The 18,320-nt window shown below is 44.2% G+C and overlaps 1 protein-coding gene across 1 annotated transcript; it reads right to left on the bottom strand.

The window, feature by feature from the left end:
- On the bottom strand, positions 1–11,016 carry LOC308679071 (cardiotrophin-1-like). The gene is made up of 3 exons (XM_081346305.1): positions 10,978–11,016; positions 3,448–3,569; positions 1–2,323 (listed from the first exon to the last, which is right to left on the bottom strand). Exons 1-3 carry the CDS (start codon positions 10,991–10,993, stop codon positions 1,871–1,873), a joined length of 591 nt encoding a protein of 196 aa, XP_081202431.1. The 5' UTR covers positions 10,994–11,016; the 3' UTR covers positions 1–1,870.
- Positions 11,017–18,320: the final 7,304 nt, after the last annotated feature.

Below are 18,320 nucleotides of genomic sequence, written 5' to 3'. Positions count from 1 at the left end.
ACTAAAATAGTTTTATTACGATTATAAATTTAAGTTTTGCTCTATATACAATACATATAAATTAGAAAACCATATAGAAATAAAAATCCCTTAGCTAGGAACATATATCCAAGAGAAAAGAAACTTCACAATTAGAATTTTAGCTGGAAAAGAGAAAGGATAAAAATTCAAAACGCTAAGAATCTTGGAGGAATTTATAAAGAACATAGCAAATATTAAACTAATACAATAGGAAAAAAAACAATTTTTTAAAAAAATCCTCCCTCACAACCTTATGTGAGAACTCATCATTAAAAATGGGATGGTGCTATTGAGAAAGAAACAGCATCAGTAAAGAGACAATAAACTGCCCACGTATTTCAGCATTGAGGACCAGTTTCTTAATATTCAGTGTTACATAGAGCAATGCTTCTCAATCTCAGCCAGTTAAAGGTATGTGGATTTGGAATTTCCCACCCAGCATGATGGGGAATTCCCTATGCGGGCTGAGGAATTCTGGGAGTTGAAGTCCACACATTTTTAAGTGGCTGAAGATGAAAAACACTAATTCAGAAGGGAGAATGGAATTATTTCAGAAAACCTAAACTTAAGCAAACTCCTAAAACTCAAGTCACCTTAGCAACCTGGGTTTGCTCTGTAGATTAAAAGTCAACCGAATCATATTTCCCACGAGAGCCTACAATCAAGCACATAGCCATAATTCTCATTTCCACATTCAGGAGGGATTGTGCACCAAAGTGACTTTTTGGACTGCATGTTTGCAAATCCGCCGTCCAAATGTGGACTATCACATATCTCTCGTTTACTTGGCCTTGCCAATGAGAAAAATGCGATTAGACCAGAATTGGCTGTCCAGCCTACAGTCTCATCTCCCATGTTGCCTATGGGATTATGGGAGCTGTAATTCCAGAGAAAACCACATTGGGAGAAGCTCAGTGAAAGAAACTGACCAGTTTTACAGCCATGAAGGGTGCAGTGGGAAACCTTGCGCTTTGAAAGCACGCCATGCTATCTGTTCAGGGTTCACACTGAGTAGAAAAAAGATACCCTTTCCCCACCTGGAACATATTAATAGGCTAAGTTGTCCACCATGCAAAGTTTATTTGTGATTTCAGAGCTTTTATACAGCTTTAAGATGTATACAGATAGTCCTCAACTTATGACTATTATTGGGACCAGAATATCTGTGGCTAAGCAAGGCAGTTATTAAATGCATGCCAGCTGCCAAATGTCTGAATTTTGATCATGTGACTGTGGGGATGCTGCAGCGGTTATAGGTGTGAGGACCAGCCATAAGCCACTTTTTTTCAGGACTGTTTTAACTCTGAACAGTCACTAAACAAATGGTGGTAAGTCAAGGATTGCCAGTAATTGTTTCAATAGCATATAGATTCTTAATTGAAAAGTCCTTGTTTCCTAATCTTACTGATCTGAAGAGAGTTGTTAACTTTCAGCCTTGTTTGTTGTAAGACACGTTAACAATTGGGTGAACCGCAGCCTTGCACTCTGATTATGGTTCAATAGCTGCAACATCCTTAACCTGGTTACTAAGTAAATCCATTTTCTTGGATAGAACAGGTAATCAAACCATAAGCTAACCCAAGGAAGCCGAATTTGCACAACAGGCTAAGATGCAAACAAACTAGCTTAAAACTAAGCTAGTCTCAGGATATTGTCTGATAGTAACCATTAGATTTGCAACTGACTCAGTGGTTAAAGGTGCTGCATGTTCATAGCTAATTTTTGTGTGAACTCAAGACAAAGGATGAATTGACCCACCCCATGCTTTAGTTAAATAGAGGGGGGGGGCGACACTGTGCCCTCCCCGTTTCCAGCTCTGCCACTGGTCAATGTGAAAAGAGAAGCATTTTTAGACAGGATATTTCTTAGTTAATAAGGCAATGTCCTTTTCACATCTGTTGACCCAGTCTCGGAAGAGATGGCAAATGTAGTAGCCCGTGAGTTTCGCAAAGAAGCCGTTGTCAGGTTCCAGAGGCTGAGGGGACACGGCTGGACCTGGCGCGATGTCCAGGGAAGACATGATGGATTTGAGGTTATTCTCCAGACCCAGGCACTGCAGGCTGGAAGATTCGAGCTGACGGTGTAATTCGGCTTCCAATGGATTGAGTTCCATTTGCTGGCATTTCACGCTGGCTAAGTACACCGGCAAATTGGAGAAGGCCGAGGCGTTCTGCTGCAGCCGCTCCTGGTCGGTGAGACCCAGCCAGTCTGTGGTAGACAGGGTTGGCAACGGGACTCCTGGAAAGGGTTGAAGGATTGGGTTGAAGTCGGGATCATCAAATGGCACCCCCTGGTGATGCACCTAAACAGAGAGAAGTCAGACCATCAGTTCTTTGAAAGTTGGATTTTTGGATCTTCAGAAAGCGACGGACACAGGTAGTCTTCCATTAAGGACCAGAGCTAAGCCCAAAATTTTTGTTGCTACGCGAGACAGTTGCTAAGTACGTTTTGCCCCATCTGACCAACTTTCTCGCCAAGGCGGCTAAGGGAATCCCTGCCTTTGTTAAGTTAGTGACGCGTTGGTTAAGTGAATCTGGCATTCCCCCGTTAACTTTGCTTGTCAGAATGTCGCAAAAGGGGATCACGTGACCTGGAGGGATCCTGCAACCATCGCAAACATATGCCAGTTGCCAAGTGCCCGAATTTTGTTCACATGACCACGGGGATGCTGCAATGGTTGTTAAGTGTGAAAAACGGTCATAAAACTTTTTTTTGTGTACTGTTGTTAACTTCAAATGGTCACTAAATGAATGGTTGTAAGTCAAGTACTACTTCTATCCATACTACTGGGTGTGTGGGGCATGTGTGAGTGAATGAGACCATTGCACTTACTCTTCTCAACTCACTTTATTAGACAGTTTTAGGTTTGGCTGAGATACTAGAATTGGTCTGTGGTCACCCAGTGGGTTTGGGGCTGGGAGTGGGGTGAATAGGAAATACAGTCCCATAGATCAGGGGTCTCCAACCCCCTGGTCCATGGACTGGCACCGGGCTGCAGCATGCCAGCAACCAGTCTGCACAAACAAGCAAAGCCCCATCTGTGGGATGCAAGAAGCACACAAAACCACACACTCTCCGGGCTGTGGAAAAACCTCTCTCCACGGAACCGATCCCTGGTGCCCAAAAGGTTGGAGACCTCTGCCACAGATTATACAACTTTACCCGAGATTCTGAAAAACCAAGAATTATTAACAAGTTGTCTCCGTGTACCTGCTATGGTACCACAGTTTCCACACATTTGTTCTGAGAAAAATACCAAGGTCCTTCATTCAGGAAATTCAAATCATTATCCATTTGCACATAGACCAAAGTCCCCTCTTCTGTTCTACCCTGGAAGCATTGTAAATTAATTAAAACACATTTCCCCCATTGTGGGCAGAGGCCCATACCCTCCATTAATTTGTTCCACTTATATTCAGGACTCACATAGCTTGACAGCAGTTGTCCTGAGCTGAATTGCATGCTGAGGGTGAGATTGTGTGTCCTTTCAATCTCTACGGCTATTTCTTGCTGGGTGCGAGAACATCCGGAGCACATCGGCAAATCCACTGCAGACAGAATCGAGAGGACCATTAGACCCAAGAACCAGTAACTATCAATCAATCAATCAATCAATCAATCAATCAGAAGAGAGCTGGAAGGGACCACCACCCCCTACTCAAGCAGGAGACCCTATACCATTTCAGACAAGTGGCTGTCCAGTCTCTTCTTAAAAACCTCTAAACATTCAAATGCCTGTATCAATAATACTATGCATGTTATCCTGCTTTTTGCAGGCCACAGAACCTAGGAGACATCCAGGTGGGTGGAGAGAGTGAAGAGACCAAAAAAAAGGAAATCAATTCATTTTAAAGAATAACTCAAATTCTAGGGTACAGCATCAGAAGTGAGCAAGGATGAAAAATACTATACAGCAGTGTTTATTTATTTATTTATTTATTTAATTACATTTATACACCGCCCTTTCCCGAAGGACTCAGGGCGGTTTACAGGGTGATTAAAAACCAAAATACAAAAGTTAAAAACAAATTTTAAAAAAATTACATTTGTCCCTGTCTAAATAAAACCCCAGTTAAAATAAGATTGATCCTCAGCCTGGGCCAGAGAGCTCGAAGAGCCAGGTCTTCAGGCCCCGGCGGAATGAACGGAGGTCGGGGGCAGTCCTCAGCTCCACTGGCAGCTGGTTCCAAAGGGCAGGCGCCCCCACTGAGAAGGCCCTATCCCTGGGTGTTACCCGCCGGCAATCTCTTACCGGTGGCACCCTGAGAAGACCCTCCCTGTGGGAGCGCACTGGACGAAGGGAACTTGATGCCGGCAGCAGGTGTTCCCTCAGATATCCCGGACCCAAGCCATGTAGGGCTTTATAGGTCATCACCAGCACCTTGAATCTCACCCAGAGGGCAAGCTGAGCAATTCTAAGATGCATTCCAGCAGACTGGCTGGGGAATTCTGGGAGTTAAGTCCAGACATACTAAAGTTGGCAAGGTTGAGAAACACTTCTATGCAGTACAGGTAGTCCTCGACTTACAACACTTCATTTAGTGACCGTTGAAAGTTACAACGGCACTTTAAAAAGTGATTTAGGACTGTTTTTTCACACTTACAACCATTGCAGCATCCCATAGACAAGTGATTAGAATTCAGGCGCTTGGCAACTGACTCATAATTATGACGGTTGCCGTGTCCCGGGGTCATGTGATCGCCTCTTGCGACAACTGTGTTACTAACAACCGCAGTGATTCACTTGACAACGGTGGCACGAAAGGTCGTAAAGTGGGGCAAAACTCACTTAACAAATGTTTCACTTAGCAACGAAAATGTTGGGCTCAATTGTGGTCGTAAGTCAAGGATTACCTGTATCTACCTATAGTAAAGGTAAAGGTTCCCCCACACATGCGTGCTAGTCGTTTCCAACTCTAGGGGACGGTGCTCATCTCCATTTCAAAGCCGAAGAGCCAGCGCTTGTCCAAGGACGTCTCCGTGGTCATGTGGCCGGCATGACTAGACGCCAAAGGCGCACGGAACGCTGTTACCTTCCCACCGTAGTGGTCCCTATTTTTCTACTTGCATTTTTACGTGCTTTTGAACTGCTAGGTTGGCAGAAGCTGGGACAAGTAACAGGCGCTCACTCTGCTATGTGGCACTCGGGATTCGACCCGCCAAACTACCGATCTTCTGATCGACAAGCTCAGCATCCTAACCCACTGAGCCACTGCCTCCCTTTCCAATGAATAGGTGCAGCCAGAAAACAGATGAATTGAACGTATCATAAATTCTCATTTAAAGGTAAACACCTGTATCGATGTATTGCTTCCTTGGGTCAGGTATATTTTGTCCCAGAGCAAATGTATTTGGGCAGATAAGGGAGAACAATGGTAAATGAGCCAAAATTCATTGTTTATCTTTGGGAAAGATTCAAACAATGCATGTCAGAATTGTGCTCTGGCACACACTTCCCAAAAGAATGCTTCAGTCAGATGAATACTTAAATTGATGTTTATGTTCCCTTTGTTGGAATATAATTCATCTCTAGTTTTTCCATGTAATCCCTTTGCCCTTCAGGCAAAGTACAGATAGTCCTCGACTTGAAGATGCCTGAAATTAGCCTGAGGTCCAAAGGATTTTCCAGAGATAGCATAGGGAATTGTGAAGTAATGAAGTAATGCTGAAGTTTGCCAGTCCCAAAAATCAGGGAGGCAGATCTTTTGAGAATCGCAGCTGTCATTAAATAAAGATCTTTTGTCACCTGTTCAGCATGCATGCTTGCCGGGCAGCATTCAAGGCTGTAACAATAAAACGTAGCCAAGTAGACCTGGCCTTTCGCATGGCTGTATTTTCAAAAGAAACTCTAAAAGCTTTTTTTTTTCCTTTTTAAGGATTTGTTATTTTGTGCCACACAGATGTAGCTGGACTTCCTGGCCTGTAAATTCTTTAAATTAAAACAGAGACTTTGTTCTTCTCTGATTTGCAATGTACTCTCTTTCCCATGACCTACGTGCGTCTTGGGACACACCTGTAGATTCCAGCACATTTTTTTTCTTTTTAACTTTTGTATCTGTGTTCAAGGAAAGGACTTTGAAACTGCAGGGTTATTAGAAGGAGCAGGAATGATTGTCAAAGCACGTTGAAGTTTCTGACACTTGCTAAATACAGAATGGAGGGAACTTTTCCACTGACTCCCGGATATCCTATAATAACTGCTATCATCTCGTCCAGAAGCTTCTAAAATAGTACAGAGGAGGAACTTCTGTTGACAACATGTTGAGGACCACCCTTTGAATGCAGGCAGAAACAAAATCTCATCTAATTCACCATTTTGTGTGAAAAATAGGAAAAACTCTGAAGCTTTGCTATGGAGTTTCACCTTTTTCTTTAATCTCTCAGTGGAAAAAACCAGAAGAGGTCGAAAGAGTATCACACAGTTCCTATTAACGCAAGGCCCTTGGCTATTCTTGGGCCTTAGATGGATGGCCAAGAACGTTCATTGTTCCTAGACAGCAAGGCCATTACATAGTTGGAGGACCCAGTTGGAGAAAGCTGATGTGTTCGACGGCAAAAACCAAGAGATGCCCTTCCTTCTTAACCAGACTCTTAAGTCAGAGGTCCCCAACCTTTGGGGGCACCAGGGACCGGTTCCGTGGAGAGGGGTTTTTCAATGGACCAGAGTGTGTGTGGTTTTGTGTGCTGCCCACATCCCACAGGTGGGGCTTCGCTTTTTTGTGCAGACCGGTTGCGGGCATGCCATGGCCCAGTACCAATCCACGGACCGGGGGGATTGGGGACTCCTGCTCTAAGTCACCCACGGAGATGATGACGCACGGAGATGATGATGATGATGATGATGATGATGATGATAATAATAATAATAATAATAATAATAATAATAATAATAATAATAATAATAATAATAAGTAGTAGTAGTAGTAGTAGTAGTAGTATTTGGAAGGTACCTTGGAGGTCATCTAGTCCAACCCCCTGCTCAGGCAGGAAACCCTATACCATTTCAGGCAAATGGCTGTCCAGTCTCTTCTTAAAAACCTCCAGTGTTGGAGCATTCACCTCCTCTGGGGGCAGGTTGTTCCACTAATTTGTATGCAAATTCTTTTATCTAACTTAGTCAAAATTGTGCCAAGCCCCTAATCCTTCCTAGAATGTCTCCCCCTTTTAAGTTTATTCAATTCGACTGCCAATTTCAAGGCAGCCTCATGCAGTTTGGGAAGGGCTCAAGAACATGAGTTACTGATAGCAACTTCAAAGCAGAAGGAACCCGATGGCAACTTTTCAGATTAGCATGCTTTATCAAGGTCATAAGCTTTTGTGTTTTTCCTACTGAACTGGGGGAAGATATTTGTGGGACTGAGTGGTAATATATAACTTTATTTGATAAAAAAAAGCTTTTTGCCTATTCTATCTACTGTAATCCTTTCCTATGGTCTCTGCATTCCCTGTTAGAAGAAGACCCCCCCTCAGATCAGTGTTTCTCAACCTTGACAGCTTTAAGATGGGTGGACTTCAGCTCCCAGAATTCCCCCATCCAGTCTCGCTGTGGCTGGGGAATTCTGGAAGTTGAGGTCCACCAATCTTAAAACCGACGAGGTTGAGGAACACTTTCTTAAGACAATCAAGAGTTAGAATTGCAGCTACCAGAATTCCTATCTGGTGTTAGAATTCTGGGAATTATAGTGCCAGTAAATTTGGAAAATGGCTGGTTGAAGAAAACTGAGACAACAGGTTATAAAAGCAGAGACTGGGAGGAAGAGTGAGTAAAAAATGAGGACGATTGCTAAAGGTTTCAAGCTAAGATAGAGAAGAAAGATCTACCGTATCGATAGCGTCTAACTAAGTGGAGCTTCTATATTCAAGAGCAGTATACCAGATTCTGGGAATCAAGCAACACAAGGGTCTCTCTGTGGTAAAGCATCTGGCTGGCAAGCTGCATGAAGACATATAAGACCCAGGAGGTACATTTGATTGGATGAAGGAGAAACCTACCCTTCCTCAATTTCTCTGCTCTTTCATCTGGAAATACTAAATATTCTCCCTGGCCATTCGAAATGCAAATTCTACATTCCTGTGCCAGGCATTCTAACTACCAAGCAGTAAATGTCTTTTAAAGTTACTGCCCAAGATCAATGATTAACTTCAACTTCAAGTTCACGGCTCAGTCTTTACATCTCTTGCTCTTCGGGGTGTGGGGGGAGGTGCGGGAGGCAGAAAGGAAGAATGAAGGGAGGAGAACATTGCAGAGGTTTTACAATGAAGGAAATAATCTGGACAGAGGACATGAACAACCAAGAGGGGGTGGGGGTGGGCAAAATATATGTGCTTAATATGCAGGTAGGGGGAAAAAACTGTCCAAAAAGAATCAAGGAGGCAGAGTCCAAGCTTTCTCCACATCGAATATGTTGGCCCAGGACTCCCATCAACCTCCGTTGGCTTTGGACACACTGACCAAATGTTGTGGGGTTGCAATTCAGTACTAGTCAGAGGCAACATGTTAGGAAAACACTGCTGTTGAGGGAGAAGGGTTTTCAAAGGCTGAGCTTATTTTTTTAAAAAAAATTTTTTAAATTCCATTTATATCCCGCCCTTCTCCGAAGACTCAGGGCGGCTTACAAGCTTAGCAGTAGCCTTCATTCTATGTATATGCCTGCTTATTAGGGCTTTCACACACACCCCAGCGGCATTATTACAAAGTCAGCTTATTGCCCCCAACAATCTGGGTCCTCATTTTACCTACCTCGGAAGGATGGAAGGCTGAGTCAACCTTGAGCCTGGTGGGACGCGAACATGCACTAATTGCAGGCAGCTGGTGTTACTTAAGGAGGCATTAGCCTACTGCTCCACCAAGGCTCTTGTTACAATCTATACAATCTATCTTTTTTTTTGCTTGTGTGAACCAGGCAATGGGAGTTAACTGATCCTGTGTCATGTGAAACCCTACAAGTTGGGCTCATTCAATCTTTATGCACTCAGCTGCTCCTGCTGAAACCTGAAACTGCGCTGCTAGTCCATGTTAACAAAAATCTAGTGGAAGAAACCACAGAAACACTTTGTTCATCTACCTTCTTAAACCATGGTTTACTTCACAGGTCTTCCTGAACCAACTGCAGCCGACTGGGTTTGGGCTGCACAAGAAACCATAATTTACAGAAGCCCGTGTCACAAACAAGCAAAAATGATGTTGGGTATATCTAACTGATTGTGATTATTTCTCATTTCAGTGATGCTACACTATTAAAGTTCAGAATTCTTTGGGAGATTGCAAGCTTCCATGAATGATGCAAAATTCATCATTATCAAAAAGAGTTTTATTTGCAGAGGTAGGTTTTTTTTTAAAAAAAGCTATATGTTATCAGGTTTTCCAGCAACAGTGCTAAGAGTTGAATGGCAAAGTTAGCTAACATTAAACTTTTACTACAGCTGGGAAACTGAGGTAATAGTCCCTCTAAGGTAGTCCAGTAGTAATCATGATGTTAGGGGGCAAATTTCCACTTGCAACTTTTGTTATATTGTTGATCTGCTTTACATCTGCTAAACTATGGTTTGAGTAAACATTTGCTCATGATTAACACAAATTCAGCAAAAGGTTGGCAGCTTGGTAATGTGTGTGAATGCAGCCATGGCATTACACGAGCTCTTCTGAATGATGCATGCAGAGGATAAATATGACGATCTTACATTCATGAAATACATTTGACCAAAAAAGCAGCTTGGCCATCTTCCTGCAAGCCCTTGTGTCTCATTGACCTGGATTCATCCCACCAGCAAAAGATCATTTACAACAGCCATAATCCTTAACGGTATTTGGAGCTTTGCTATTTTCAAGAAGTGACTGCATGTGCTGACGTGCTGCAGGACAGGCAGTGCTTCAACTGGTAAAGTCCCTCCTTCTGCTTCCTAAATAACTTCAGAGAATCCAAAGCACAGGTCTCTCTGCCTTTTACAAAAAGCAACTGCAAAAACCCCCCACAGAAAGTTGGTAATTCTTGTCAAACACGGTGGAAGGAAGGAAGGAAGGAAGGAAGGAAGGAAGGAAGGAAGGAAGGAAGGAAGGAAAAACAGGTCTCAGAGAAACGCTCAATTCCCACGCCTTTGTAAAGAGAAATGTCGAGGGTGGCTACCTGGCCATGCAAAATCAGGCCGTCTGGCTTTGCTGACAGTCCAATAGAAAATGCAAGCAATGGGATCAAATGGGAACGCAGGCTTCACTTCAGCACCGGTCATCGGGGTCGTGTGAACCCGGCCACCGAGCTGCCAGCAGGATCCAATGCAGCCTCCAGTCATGCATCCCAGGAACGGCCTTTTCGGTGAGATGGGCGGTATATTCATTCATTCATTCGATCCATCCATCCATCCCTCCATCCCTCCCTCCCTCCCTCCCGTTGGCTTCTCCCTTCAGTTTACCCAGACGAACAGGGAACCAAAGCAGCCGACTGGGGGAAAACTTCGCCCGAGAAGGACCCGGCTGCCTCTCCCACCTCCGCTGCTTCCTTCCCCAGCCCCGCTCCGCTTGCAGCAAGCAAGCTTCGCTCCCTGGCACCCCGATTCCACCTTCGCGGCGCCGCCGCCACCGGAGCCACCGCGATCGCGCCCAAGCTGGCGTTTGTGGCAGCGCCTGGGACACGAGCTATGTTTCTCCCCCCCCCCTACCCCGCCATCTCTCATTCGGGGAAGGTTATTTCATCGTGCCTTTTTTTCCTCCTTCGATCAGCCTTAGGCGAGCTGGCCGCCGCCGCCGCCGCCGCCGCGCACGAGATGGCCGCGCTCCAGAACCGCGAAAGGCGGCGGGTAAAACGCGAGCTCGTTTTACGAATCCCTTCGAACCGAACCTCCCCCCGTCCCTCTTCGCGGTTGGGGGGGGGCGGGAGGCGAGAAAGGAGACCTGGAGACTCCGAGGAAAACTTTGGAAAAGTTTTTCCCCCCCCAACCCCCGTTTGGCTGACTTCGCCGTACCTGACAAGACCTCCATGCTGCGACCTTCCCCGACGCCGCTTCCCGCCACTCGTTGCTCGCCCCTTTCCTCGCCGGACCTTTTATAGCGGCTGGCCGCGCCCCCTTGTCCTCGCGCCGGCCCGGGATGGAGGATTGCAACAGGCTGAGGTCATCTACAGCCCGCCTCCTGCTGGGACCGAAGTCTGCCCCGACGGCTGCCCTTTCGTCTCTCTCTCTCTCTCTCTCTCTCTCTCTCTCTCTCTCTCTCTCTCTGCCCCCCCCCCGCGCCCCACTACCCTGGTTTGGGCAGGAACGTGCAGCTTGTTTAACCAGTGGAGAAAAGGGGCCACCTTGGATGGATCTAGGCCAGGGGTAGGCAACCTCGGCTCTTTTATGGCTCATGGACTTCAACTCCCAGAATTCCTGAGCCAGCCAGGCTGAGGAGAAAGAGAGAGGTTGCCATGCTGAGCTATGCTGGCTCAGGAATTCTGGGAGTTGAAGTCCGCGAGTCATAAAAGAGCCAAGGTTGCCTACCCCGGGCCTAGGCCTTAGGCCGCTTTATGACTCGCGGACTTCAACTCCCAGAATTCCTGAGCCAGCCATGCTGAGGAGAAAGGGAGAGGTTGCCATGCTGAACCGTGCTGGCTCAGGAATTCTGGGAGTTGAAGTCCGCAAGTCATAAAAGAGCCAAGGTTGCCTACCCCTGGCCTAGGCCTTGGGCCGCTTTATGACTCGCGGACTTCAACTCCCAGAATTCCTGAGCCAGCCATGCTGAGGAGAAAGGGAGAGGTTGCCATGCTGGCTCAGGAATTCTGGGAGTTGAAGTCCATGAGTCATAAAAGAGCCGAGGTTGCCTATCCCTGATCTAGGAAGAAAGCGGGGTGGCGGGTGGGGCAGCTTCTTTTCCTCCCCAGGAGAGAAAGGAAACGATAGTTCGTTTTATGGAGTTGTTAAAAATTTCACACACGTTTCCCATCCCACCCACCCCAAAAAAATAGTCGAAGTTCTCTGGGTAGTTTCCAGTAATACAAAAATGAGAAAAACAGTACAGGATGGAATAGAATAGAATAAAAAAAGGTGACATGATGCTCAGATGGACATCCGTTCGGCCTCTCTGAGGGAAAGCGTTCCATACATAGGATGCCACTCCAGAAAAAGCTCTGGGAGAATCCAAAATTATGGAACTATAAGGAAGAGACTGTACTGTGAAAGGAAAATGACTCTGGATTGAAAATAGTTCAGAGAGTGAGACGAGGAAGAAGAAGAAGAAGAAGAAGAAGAAGAAGAAGAAGAAGAAGAAGAAGAAGAAGAAGAAGAAGAAGAAGAAGAAGAAGAAGAAGAAGAAGAAGAAGAAGAAGAAGAAGAAGAAGAAACAACAACAGCAACTATATTCTTGCAAAACTAAGACAACAAATCTACTTCATCTCTTTCTTAAGGGGGGAAAAGTCCTTTAGTTAAATTGAATTGTTCTGGGTTGGGGAAAACAAAAAAGAAAGGTGGTAACACATTTTTTATAGTACACTTTTATCTGTTTTCCCAATGTTAAAAATAGAAACGGAAACTGCTGGGGGGAAAAAAGATAAGCTGGGTGGTTCAAACTTGGATGGGAAAACACCAAGAAGTCATGGGACACCGGGAAGTCATAAAAAAAATAAATTCTTGCGCAGAACATTATGCCTATGTTGTCACCTTAACTGAACTCAAAGTTGATAATAAATGTCATAAAATTATCTTTTTGTACTGTGCTCACATCCTGCCTTTCATCGGCATTGCTAAAGGGATGGGACCAATGAATTACAATATGAAAAAAAAGATAAAAACTGCAAATCTTAATAACTCTTCAGTAAGTTACGTACTGCAAAGGGAAAAGGGATGAGAAAAAGCCATTCAAGGTTTTAAAAACAACATGTTTTAATGGCAGGAGGCTTTCCTAGATTGCAGCCCATTTCGTCGGATGCAGGAATGTAGAACTTTATGCCCCAATAAATTCAAAAGCTTTTGAAATGCCACAAGATGTTTCTGCGTGGTTCACCTGTCACGCAAAGCCCTGCCTTAGTCATGCCAAACTTCATTAAATTGGGTTTCACATAGCAAACTAGGCAAAGCCAAAATAAATAAATCATGCCTTATGCCTGGTGTCATCCATGAATCTGTTCAGTGATGGAGTTTGAGCCTAGCCATCATGGTCATCCCATAGTTCTCTCATAGTATAATGGACTGTGTTTCTCAACCTGGGCAACTTGAAGATGTGTGGACTTCAACTCCTAGAATTCCCCCAGGTGGAGAATTCTGGGAGTTGAAGTCCACATATCTTCAAATTGCCACGGGTGAGACACACTGGTATAGACACTTAAAATAAGAGCTATAAACGTTATGCTATATAAAAGAGCAGGTAGACTGACCCAAGGAGAACAGTTCTAAGAAATGAATTCTTTAATTTAATTTTAATTTAATTTAATTGCATTAAAACATGAAGAATTCAGCCATCCTGCTGGACAGCACTTCAGATTTGAGAGCTGAAATGTTCATTTGGGCTGCATGGGGGCATGGAGGGAGCCCACCCATCTGCAAGTCCTTGTGTTCTTTCCCTTGGGCAACTGTTCACCATCCAAAGTCCATTGGAGTTGGACTGTATAATAGGTAAAGGTAAAGGTAAAGGTTCCCCCGCACATGCGTGCTAGTCGTTTCCGACTCTAGGGGGCGGTGCTCATCTCCCTTTCAAAGCCGAAGAGCCAGCGCTTGTCCGAGGACGTCTCCGTGGTCATGTGGCCGGCATGACTAGATGCCAAAGGCGCACGGAACGCTGTTACCTTCCCACCGTAGTGGTCCCTATTTTTCTACTTGCATTTTTACGTGCTTTCGAACTGCTAGGTTGGCAGAAGCTGGGACGAGTAACAGGCGCTCACTCTGTTACACGGCACTCGGGATTCGACAGGCCAAACTGCCGACCTTCTGATCGACAAGCTCAGTGTCCTAACCCACTGAGCCACCGCGTCCCTTTTGGACTGTATAATAAGTACAAGCAAATAAATAAACTGTAATGTATTGGCCTTTTGTATATGTTGTAAGTGTTTGCTCTTGTTGCACTGCTTGCTAATTGCTTGCATTCAATTGCTAAGTGCTAGTTCACGTGTATGTTGTAATGGTTGCTAGCCAGCTCAGACTGGTTGTCTCCAGCCGGCTAAGCAGGTCTTTGGGCGGGAAACCTATGCTTCAAACCTATTGGTCGCCGCCTATCGGCCAACTGTATAAGCAGCTGCACAGCAGCTCCCTTGTTGCTTCAGTTATGTTTGACCTTCAATAAAGCCTGTTGCTGTTTTGAACCTTCTGTCTCGCTCAATGCCTGCAAAGAACCGGCTACACAACATAAACAAATGCATAAATCTGGGGCTGCCTTAAGGAGCTGCAGACGGGCAGGTGACCATGGAAGCCTCTCTTGCCTCTGAATCTTCAGCTGATTGGTTTCTATTGAAACAACACTTGGAAGTTCAGAACTTAACTTTCCCCCAACACAATTTCAGATCAGCTTTTCAAGAGACAGTCTCTTAACAATGCATTAGAATCTCTTGGCCAGGTAACAGGTCTGGCTATTTTGCACAGGATAGCAGGAGTGATGCTATTTTAGAAGAAAATTAAGGACGCCATCCAAGATACATGCTCGGAACATTTGTATGTTCCAAATCCTGGATAATCCCAGGCATTCCTCTTCGGGACCCAGATCAATCTCAGTGGGGCTTCAGGACGGAATCTAAAGCTGCCTACGGTCACCCCACAAGAAGGGAACACACCCTGTAGATTCCCTTGGCAGCACTTTTGATCTCATTGTCCAGGGAAACTTCTAAATCCCATTTCTCTGTTGCTTTCAAGAGACTATCTGGGTGCTCCAAATTAAGTTTGAATGGCCTGAAGCAGATAACCGGAGATCATGGTAACTGGTTTCAGCCAGATCTGAAATTTAAATGATCTTCTAACACTTAATAATAATAGATTCAACTTTGTGACAGTTCTGCTGGCTAATTAACACTATCCCAATTGGTTTCTATTATGGTAATACAAAAGAGGCTGTGTTTCCTTTGATTCTGGCTTCCTCTTTGATAAAGAGACTCATTTATTCTTATCAGGGCCAGAGACAGATTTGATTGTAATTGTATTTTCAAAACATGCAGCCCAGAAACCCTCAGGGTACAGCCACAATTATTCCTTTGTCCCCGCCAGAAATCTCTTTTGTGCTTAGCAAAATAACTGGATGAGCAGCGCCCTCTCCTGCAAGTTAATCCAGAAAAGTTTTCTTCTGGATTAGGACTGACTCCAAAGGAAGAACATATGGAAGTGGAAATTAAAGCCAGGCTCCCAAGTCATGCTAAACCCTAAAAACAGGTTTACAAACGCAGTGTCTATATCATAAATCTGAAACAAAAGGGATGAGTTCACACACTATGCTGATCCATAAACTATCCAACTTGGCCAAGTCTAGCATGTTGCCAGAGCCCAGTTTAAAAGTTGTAATCTTGCATGTAAGTGTCTGCTCTGATGTACTTTTCACGCGTTCATTGGAACTTCCTTTGCAAGCAAGTTTACCTTCTAAGAGTTTAGCTGAGTTATTTTGACCCTAAGATTGTCCTAAACTGAAGAACTGGGGATTTCAGGATCACATTCAATTTTTCTTTCTCCCTTAGATATAGTAAGCAGTTGATCTGAATCTTATAGTAAAAGCCTATAACTAGGAAGCTCCCCCAAAAGAAACTGCTTAAGAATGTAGTGCAAAAAGGACCTCATGTACCCACCCTTTGTGGTCCTCATAGTATTTCAACAGAGAGGGGGAAAAATGGGTCCCATGTCACATTTTTGGAAAGCTTTACAAGACAAAATAATCTCAGCTGCTTAAGGCAGAGGTCACCAACCTGGGGGCTGTGGCCCGGTAGTGATGCTGGCCACTGGGTCACAGGACAGGCTGGCCAGTGTGCGCATGTGTGCGCAGCCCCACACCCATTTGGGCTAGCATCGTGGCCACAGTATGCAAAAATAGGACACCCCACCACACGGTGCAAAAACAGGCCACTGCCATGCCTTGGGGCACAAACACATGACACCGCTGCACTGCGGGGTGCAAAAACGGGACACCGTGCTGTGCAAAAACGGGCCAATGCCGCGTCTCAGGGCACGAAAATGAAATGCCGCCGCACCTTGGTGTGTGAAAATGGGTCGACGCCACACCTTGGGGTGCAGAAACAGGGTGCTGTGCACAAGAATGCAGCAGGGCTAGTGAATATCACGCAGGTGCTAGCCCCACCTCATTTGTGTCACTTGCATGCTTGCAGCCCCATGCGCGTGCACATGCATAAAATGCTTCCCTCTCCCTTTCCCTCTGGTCCACCAACCAAGAAAGTTTGGTGACCTCTGATTTAAGGCACCCACTGTGCCCATTAAAGTCCTCAAGTACAGGTAGTCCAAGTACAAGCATTCGTTTAGTGAGTGTTCAAAGTTTCATTGGCATCGTGGTGGCACAGTAGTTAGAATGCAGTTTTGCAAGCTAACTCTGCCCAAAGGAGTTCGATCCTGATCGGGTCAAAATTGACTCATCTTTCCATCCTTCCAAGGTCACTAAAATGAGGACCCAGATTGTTTGGGGGCAATATACTGACCTTGTAAACCATCAGAGAGTATTGTAAAGCACTATGGAGTAGTATATAAGTCTACGTGGTATTGCTATTGCTACAATGGCCCTTTAAAAAAGTGACTTATGAACATTTTTCACACTTATGACCATTGCACCATTCCCATGGTCACATGGTCAAAATTTGGACGCTTGATAACTGGCATGTATTTGTGATGATTGGTGTTCTGGGGTTGTGTGATTACCTTTTATGACTTTCTGACAAGCAAAGTCAATGGGGAAGCCAGATTCTCTTAATAACCATGTTATTAACTTGATAACTGCTGTAATTCACCTAACAGTTGTACAAGACAGGTGGCAAAATGGGGCAAAACTCACTTGACAACTGTCTTGCTTAGCGTCAGAAATTTGGGGCACCATGGTGGTTGTAAATCAAGGATTACCTGTAGCTTTCCAGAACAGGCCTTGGACTCACTCAGTACTGGTGGGTGATCCTCAGACTAATAAAGGTTGGATATTTGTGACCAAGGGAGTGTAGGAAATGACCAGAACAGCATCAAATTAGCTTCAGGCCAATTCCCAAGTTATGGGAAAACTTGCCCTGGTTATCCTTCCTTCTTATTTTCTTCCTTCTTGTTTTTCTAAAAATAATATTTTTATAGTCAGGGACGCTTAATTAGGCATGCAGGCTATAACAAGCACTCATTTTATTATTTTGACTTTAAAATACTAATGTACGGGTTTGCCCAAAGAAGATCCTCCCCCTTGGATAATAAGACCACTAAATCCAGGATCTGCATCAATCTTTCTGGGTTACTGATTGCTCATTCTGTTCTAATAAGCATAATTTAATTCCCATTGTGATTTTTTCCAAAAAGCAATCAGCTCAAACATGTCATCAACTTGGATCCCCAAGGTGGACGGCAATGCAAAATAATATCCTTGTGGTGATTTTTAATTTTTCTTCTTTTTTTTTAACCCTGATTGTTCTGTTTTGCCAACTTCCTACCATTTCTCAGGACGACAGGATATTTTTTCTTTCTTTTTTTTATTAAAGAGTTTTACAAAAACAAAATTTTACAATATATCCCCAAATCCCTCCCACCCCAAACCCACCCACTTCCCCCCCCCCACTTCCCAGAGCTAAATACAGGATTATAGTTACAATAATCATATTCTAAATAAAAATTATGCATAATATACAATTAACCAAGTTCATAATGCGCTTTAACTCTCTTTTAACATAACTACCAACAACGTACCAATAACAATATCCCACTAAAATCTACTCATAAGCTAAATGGTACTTTTTAGTCCCATATTTGTTTTGAATATAATTTATCCATCTCCTCCAAACTGAAATATATCTTTCCTGTGAATGATCCTTCAGATAAGCAGAAATCTTAGACATTTCTGCAAGATTCGAAACTTTAAACACCCATTCTTCTACAGTGGGCAAACTATCCTTCTTCCAATATTGTCCCACCAGTAACCGTGCTGCCGTTATCATGTTCAACATCAAGTTAGTTTCTTTAACATCACAATCTACAACAATGCCCAATAAAAACAATTGCGGGGAAAACTTTATCTTTCTCTTAAAAATCTTTTGAATGTTCCACCAAATTTTAATCCAAAAAGCTTTTATATTTCTACAAGTCCACCACATGTGAAAATAGGTAGCTTCTAAACTACCACACCTCCAACATTTTTTCGAAAGGATGCAACTTTGTGTTCCTACGGTACAGTTTCC

The sequence above is a fragment of the Vipera berus genome (genome assembly GCF_964194415.1).
Source record: "Vipera berus genome assembly, chromosome: Z".
Lineage (NCBI taxonomy): Eukaryota > Metazoa > Chordata > Lepidosauria > Squamata > Viperidae > Vipera > Vipera berus.
The sequence above is the reverse complement of the archived record's forward strand: the minus strand, read 5'-3'. Positions and strand labels throughout refer to the sequence as shown.